General features: G+C 31.0%; 1 protein-coding gene across 5 annotated transcripts; it reads left to right on the top strand.

The window, feature by feature from the left end:
- The first annotated feature begins 1,710 nt into the window (after nt 1-1,710).
- Nucleotides 1,711-7,132, top strand: LOC146924742 (serine--glyoxylate aminotransferase-like). Of its 5 annotated transcripts, none has more exons than XM_085709694.1 (7): nt 1,711-1,781; nt 3,584-3,626; nt 4,324-4,576; nt 4,927-5,211; nt 5,723-6,089; nt 6,283-6,493; nt 6,822-7,132. In XM_085709694.1, exons 3-7 carry the CDS (start codon nt 4,372-4,374, stop codon nt 6,957-6,959), a joined length of 1,206 nt encoding a protein of 401 aa, XP_085565820.1. In that variant the 5' UTR covers nt 1,711-1,781; nt 3,584-3,626; nt 4,324-4,371; the 3' UTR covers nt 6,960-7,132. The 5 variants fall into 5 exon arrangements, with proteins under 5 accessions (XP_085565820.1, XP_085565822.1, XP_085565821.1 ...); XM_085709696.1 differs by lacking the exon at nt 1,711-1,781 and adding an exon at nt 2,341-2,590 and having other exon boundaries at nt 3,578-3,626; XM_085709695.1 differs by lacking the exon at nt 1,711-1,781 and adding an exon at nt 3,271-3,358 and having other exon boundaries at nt 3,578-3,626.
- Nucleotides 7,133-7,833: the final 701 nt, after the last annotated feature.

Here is a 7,833-nt window from a genome sequence, read left to right as displayed (position 1 = left end):
CGCGACATCAAAAACAAAGCTCACACCAAAACCTAAGGTAAACCTCTACACAACAACATAAATAAATCCTGTCCCTCCCCTAACACAAAATCGAACCAGGCCAGGTACCATCAACACCACAACAAAGAACACATCAACAAACCCCTAAAACTGAACTAAAACCTGCCACCTAAATTGCACGATACCAGTAAACAAAACATTAGCTGCACCTACTCTTTCTTCCAAGTGACTGTTGTAGATGAGCAAAAAAAAAAAGCATTTGTTGTAGAAAAATAAAAATTAAATTAAAGTTCCATACAAAATAAACTATATAATAAATAAGTAACAAAATTAAAATGATCTAGCTAATTATGGGGACGTAGAAAACCAACTATTGGCTAAGTAACTGATCAAAATCCATGAATATGCATGTGCACAATTGTTGGAGTTCACAAACAACCATGATGCCCTTACCAATTATACTTTGTCTTTCCAACCCTATGTTAGTGATTGAGACCAACACCAATTCCCAAAAAATTGGATGCGTGATACACGTTTTGTTCATAAAAAATGTGATACACGTTTTACGAAAGTTGAATTTAGCCACAATTCACAAATAATTTGGTCCCTCTTTTGCTCTAGTCGTCCTAATTTTCCCAAATTTTCTAACTTCTCTTGTCCCCCACACACACACACACACACACAATTTATGATGTTAATGGGGCGACGTACCTATGAAAAGGGCTCAAATCCAAAAATATCGTACCACATGATGAAAAGACCTTTCTCTAATTAAAACCCTCCTCAAAATTCATAACAGTGGTATTGCTTTCATGTCATGTGGGATGTGTGTGTATGTGTTGGAGATAGAAATTAATTCTTTTACATGAGCATACTTTCTTATAATCATGTTACTGTTACATGAGCATACTTTCTTATAATCATGTTACTGTTTTCTGTAAAAAAATAATACTACCTCCGTCCCGGTTTAATCGACCTACTTTGGTTTTTCACACAGATTAAGAAAAGTGTATAAATAAAGGGGAAAGTGGAATATATTGTATTGGGAATGATAAAAGTAGTATTATTTAGTGTTATATTGTATTGGGAATGATGAAAGTTGTATTGAAAATTGAAATGAGTCAATTATTTTGGGACACTTTTTTTTAGAAAACGGGTCAGTTATTCCGGGACGGAGGGAGTAATAATCATGTTATTGTTGTAGAGTATCCACTAATTTAACCTATAGTAAATATTTAGGAAGTTGTCAAACAATCTTTAGTAAGGTTTTCTCTCAACCACAATTTTTCATTCACAACTCAAACTCGAAAACCTTAAAGATATTTTGACACACACATATATGATGAGATGGTGGTGCTATTAAGCAAGTAATAAAGATGAGGTAATGTAGAGATATTCTTCATATTGAAGCAACTTTTTGTTTAACAATTTAATGATATGGAGAAAATTTTGAACCAAAAAAAAAAAAATATATATATATATGTGTGTGTGTATATATATATATATATATATATATATATATATATATATATATATATATATATATATATATATATATATATATATATAAAGAAAATCATATAGACAATCAATTTGAGAAGTCAACCAAACCTTTCTAAAGTTCATTTGTCAATTTTAACCAATATGGGAGAGAGAAAACATATCATTCACTCACCCAATGTTTGTCAGAGTGCTCATCTTTAAAGCCAGACTCGTATGAGGAATTATTCTTTCACATTCTGCATGCATGGCTAGTTGTGGTCCTACCATTATTAAAGAGGTAGAGGTCTATCTTTTGGTGTAAATATGTAATTTAATTTCACATTTGTATTGGTAAGGTTTCTCTTGCAATTTAAGATGTCTGATTTTAGGATTTGTCTATCATGTATAAGTAAATTACTTTTGTATTATGTCCAAGTCTATTTTTTTTTTTTGTCAAATAAAAATGTCCAAATCTATTTTATATTATAAATCAATAAATTTTATCGTATTTAGTTAATCTATTATACATACGCCCCATCTAACAAGATACTGGGCGCTTGAATTACATAAGTATAAGTTCAAATGGTCAAACGAAAAACCCATTTGGATAATAAATTATCACATTTATGACCTTTTTTTGTCAACATTTCGGTCTTAGAAGAATAAAACTTTAGTAATATGGAGTTCAACCGTAAGATAAGTACTCCCTATGTTCGTATATGTAAGCACCCTTTGCCTTTAATAAAAGAGTGCTTAGATATAGGGACGGAGGGAGTATATTGGTATTAAAAAAAAAGACACTTTTAAAGGAATGGAGGGAGTATGTATTTATTTCGGATAACAAGTTAGTTAGGATTTTATATTAACTAGCATATCTCTCAAATAGGCTAACATTAAAATAGCCAACCTTTTAGAACAATAAAGCACAGTATTTAATTTCCCTAATATCTCTCTAATTTTGTTAGAGTTCTCATTCTCACTACTCGAAACCGAATCACCAGCATAAACCTCGCTCTTCTTCCAAAACCATAATTTTTGGCTTGCAATAACTTGAAGTTTTAGGATTTTTCTTTTTTCTTTTAAGAAGACAAAGTTAGAATTCTTTAAGGTACGATTTGAGTATTATAAATTCTACTCAAACCATGTTGGTTTTAATTTTTTTTTTCTTTTAGTGGATTACTTAGGGGTATATTTTTAAGGTAAATTCAAAAATTAGTAATATTGTTATTATGCTTTGTTACTTATATTATTTTAGTTGAGTGAAAAAACATTATCAATTACCTCTTTATTTTTAAGAAAAAATTATCAACTACCTATTGATAGTCAAATTGCACATATATTTAATATGTTGGATGTGAATTTGAACTCGTAATGCTACTCTTCTACATGTTTATTGTGTTTGGGTTTTGTCGGTCAACTATTTGAAATTATATACATAGTTAATTATTGTTTTTTGAGCTAAATTAGCTCAGTTAAATTAACATGAAAAATCGAACTTGACAACCTCGAATTAGAGTATACTCTAAAGTCTCAACCCAACCATCGTTAATTATTGTTGCCATGAAAAATATTGTTATTATGAAAAGTATTATTTGAAATTAGCTTTCTTAGGAATGTTGTTAATGTTTATTGTTTGGAGTAGTATTTTGTTTGGAGTATTAATTAATTCATAGATAGACATCGATGAGCTAACATGAGGTATTTGGTCCTATCTTTCCGCCTCTTTCATTTTATTATAGTTTTTTTAATTTTTTTTTATATACTCATATTTTATTAAAGTTTGAAAACAATAACAGATAAAACTCAATGCACTCAAAGAAAAACAGAAAGAAAACAGCTCATACAAAATAAAAGTCATTGCAATTTTTCAGAAATGGTAAAAGACCGTTTTTCTCTCTCTCTCTTTCCCGTAACATATATCAGCCACGTATGAAGGACATGGATCCTATCTGCATAGGTTTTTCATTAGGAAATTTGAAAATAAATTGAGTTTTATTGGCATTTTACGTACGTTACATATCTGTCCAATATTCATGTTATAAATAAGCTTTTTCTCATTTTCTTTTTCAAACAATTAATTTCTATAATATCACAGGAGAAGAGAAGGCATTCTGCTAACAAACCAACAAAAAAGAGGGTGACAGGTACATCTCTTCCCCTATCTTCTTCCGCCGCCACTTACATACACTCATTTTCTCAGTTATATTGTACTTATTTTTTACACAGGAGAAATATCACGTGTTATTTGTATATCTTCATGTATTTTATGTTTTGTTTTGTTCCATGAACATTTGAGTCTGTAATTTTCATTTCATTATCATCTTATTCTCTTTCCAATAAAAAATGTTTTGGAATTGGAAAATTCAAGTTTTGAGGACATAGGTAGATGATGATCTTGTTTATAAATCACACATTGTTACCACTTTTAATCATCGTAAACAAAATAAAAATTATGTTGGTACCAATTTTTTTTTTTTTTTTGCAACAATATTAGGGTCAAAGCTGCGACCCCTCAAAACAAATTAAAGAATCAAAGTTTATTGTGAAACACGTGACATGTAGACTTAGAGAGAGTTTATTAAGAACCCAAATTGAATTTTACAATTGGAGATTTATTTAGTAGCAAGTCCATATAACACATGAAATTGTGACATGTCATAGTAGCTATTCTAGGTTGTTCTAGCCACGACTTTTTTTATGTAAAAATTTGAGCTAGAAAAGTTTCGTCAACAAAGAATTTTAGTTTTGGAAATCATAAAATTGTTCTTATAAAGCGATTGATGATATTAAGGATCGTTGTATTTAATATGATAAATATTTATTATAATGGATTTTATATAGGTTGAATTGAAATAGTTTGAAGATTGAGATTTGAAGCATAGAAGTACGATGGATTTTGCTTATGGACCTGGAAGAAACCATCTCTTTGTTCCTGGACCTACCAACATCCCTGAACATGTTATTCGTGCAATGAACAGAAACAATGAAAATCATCGTACTCCAGCAATAACAGCATTGACAAAAACATTACTTGATGATGTTAAGAAAATTTTCAAGACTACTTCTGGAATCCCATTTCTCATCCCCACAACTGGTATTGTATTATTGGTCTTGTCAAATTGTTCATTAATCTGTTTATATATTAATTCATTGTTATAGTTAGTTGATGTTAGTCTAATATATTTCCTTAGTCATTAGAATGTTCTATAATTGACTAGATCTTTTACCTTTTTACATTGAGGACTTAAACACTTCCTACTAAGATTGAAATTGAAAAATCTTGATCACATTAACCCGTCTCGAACAATTTCTATTGACCGACTCAAAGTCAGGGCGCTAGTATGATTGAAAACTTTCGATTTCATTACATTGAAATTTTGTTAATTTTATAAAACAAGTTGCCCTGCGCTTATAATTTAAGTTATGATCCTTCATTTGTTTCAGGTACCGGTGCATGGGAGAGTGCATTGACAAATACTTTGTCTCCCGGGGATCGTACTGTATCTTTTCTAATCGGACAATTCAGCTTGCTTTGGATTGAACAACAAAAACGCCTCAACTTTAAGGTTGATGTTGTAGAAAGTGAATGGGGCCAGGGTGCTGATCTTGATGCTCTAGAATCAAAACTGGCTTCAGATAAAACGCATACCATAAAGGCAATTTGTATTGTTCACAATGAGACAACAACAGGGGTCACAAATGACTTGACTAAAGTGAGAAAACTCCTTGGTGAGCATCCCTTCTAACTATGTTTGTTATTCAATTATTTATTATGTTAACATGTTTTTCATCATCATAACTTTGTGTATGTTTATGTCTTGAAAGATATTTGAATTTGTTGGAATAGTCTTATATGTAAATTTATAAATCTTGATACTTCCAAATTTTCCATGTATTGTGATATCTTGTTGATCAAGGTATCACAAATTTATGATACCTTATTGTCATGTGCGTTTGTGATACCTAAATTTGTGATACCTTGTTGATTGTGTGCACATGAAGTGCCTACATATATAGCATCTTTAGTCATATATTTGCATTGCAATAATGTGTAACATAATTGATTTCAAATGTTATATTCCGGGCCTCATTACATTTGTTTGACTTGACAATAATTTCATGATTCAACTCAAAATAAGTCTAAAAAATGTATGACATACATGTGCTTTCTTAGGACAAATTTTTTCTTTTAATTTATCTTAAACATGTGATTATCCTAACGTTATGTTTTTTTACTTAGACAAGTACCAGCACCCAGCACTCATTATTGTTGATGCGGTGTCTTCAATCGGAGCTCTTGATTTCCGCATGGATGAATGGGGTGTAGACGTGGTAGTGACCAGTTCTCAGAAAGCTCTTTCTCTTCCTACTGGAATGGGAATTGTATGTGCAGGACCTAAAGCCATTGAAGCTTCGAAATCTGCAAGATCACTTAGATCTTTCTTTGATTGGAATGGTTACTTGAAATGCTACAACTTGGGAACTTATTGGCCATACACTCCTTCCATTCAGTTGCTCTATGGTCTAAGGGCAGCCCTTGACTTGGTTTTTGAGGAAGGATTTGAAAATGTGATTTTAAGGCACAAGCGTTTAGCCAAAGCAACCAGGTAATTCATAATTTGGTTTATTTGAGTTAGATATTTGTCCATAATTTAGATGTCTAGTTCTGAGCAAGAGAGATATGTTGAAATCGCACATAGACTAGAGATTTGGTCAATGTAATTTTCATGCGACTCGAAAAATTGTTATTTCTATTACTTGAATTTATTGTGTTTCCTATGTCTTATATGCTATATGTAGGCTTGCAGTAGAGGCGTGGGGATTGAAGAATTGTTGCCAAAAGGAGGAGTGGTATAGTGCCAGTGTGACTGCTATTGTTGTTCCTCCCAACATTGACAGTGGTGAAATAGTTAGAAGGGCATGGAAGAGATACAATTTAAGCTTAGGAGGTGGATTGAACAAAGTTGCTGGGAAAATTTTCAGAATAGGACATGTTGGCCATCTAAATGAGGTAAACTATTTATTTTCTCATACATCCATTCATCATTGTCACATATTGCACGAATATTAGTCAAAGAAAACCTTTTTTTATTTTTTGGCTTTTCTTTAGATAGATAGAGACATTAATTTATTCAATTATCTAATAGCATATAGGCTAGCTTTTATTGAATCATAATAGCATAAACTAACTATTGTTGATGTTGTTATCTATACTATTACATGAATTTAACAAATCAAAGTACAAATAAAAAAATCATTAGACAATGTTAAAAATGTATAATATAATAAATTGTCGTTTATAAAAAATTATAATCATTTCATATGTTATATATTTTTAGCTGCAACTTTTGGGATGTCTTGCTGGTGTGGAGATGACCCTCAAAGATGTGGGTTACCCGGTCAAGCTTGGGAGTGGAGTGGCTGCTGCTAGTGCTTATTTACTGAACAATGTTCCTCTAATCCCTTCAAGAATTTGAGTCACATGAATTATTCTTGTGATTATTTCTTATCTGTTTTGTCATGTATTATGCATTGGAAATAATGTGTTTGGATAGTACATGAATTTTATTCGTTTTCTTTGGGAAGTTTGTTTAACAGATAGTGGATTTTTATTACTTGAGCAATGAGAATTATGTTTGATCTCTTTTAATTTGCCTCAAGAAAATCATTGAATCTCATTCAACTACCATGAATTGGCTCTAAATTAATTAGGAGCAATATTTTAGTTTACTATCTTGTCTTATTGTCATTCAACTACCATGATATATTTTTGTCCTGATCATCGTTAATGACATACCACCTTTAATATGTGACCAACAGATTATTTAGTGGATTTCTAGAACTTGTGGACATCAATGTATCAATCGTTCATGTCATAAAGTACTCGATGGAGTTTCACACTATCTATATGGACTACATATCACAACTCTACTTTTATTCATGCTTGAGATCAGATATGTAAAGTTTGAGGAAAATGCTCAGCAAAGGGGAAGTTGTGGAGAGAACCTTTAGATTAGGGTTGATCACTAGGTCTGATTTATATTGTTGTTTTCCTATTTGGGTTGTATTTGGGTCAGGTTTAATGTCCCCCCAATCTTTGTATCTCTTTCTTTTTGTTTAATTTAATTTAATTGAATTTTTCTTTTGAGTAAAAACAAAAATTAAAAAAATATAACAAACTCTTCACGTAAACATCACCATCATTAACTAAGGATTAAGCGTACTCACTAACCGTGTTTTCTGTTACTATATAAAAATTCTTTCAAACAAATTGTTTCTATATAAAGAAAATAGCATGTTTTTACTCTTTTGGGCTGATTTTTTCTATTTTCAAAATTACCCTAAATTTTC

This window comes from Medicago sativa, chromosome 5 (assembly GCF_051527215.1).
Source record: "Medicago sativa cultivar Bolivia chromosome 5, Bolivia_mono, whole genome shotgun sequence".
NCBI classification, from domain to species: Eukaryota; Viridiplantae; Streptophyta; class Magnoliopsida; order Fabales; family Fabaceae; genus Medicago; species Medicago sativa.
The sequence above is the reverse complement of the archived record's forward strand: the minus strand, read 5'-3'. Positions and strand labels throughout refer to the sequence as shown.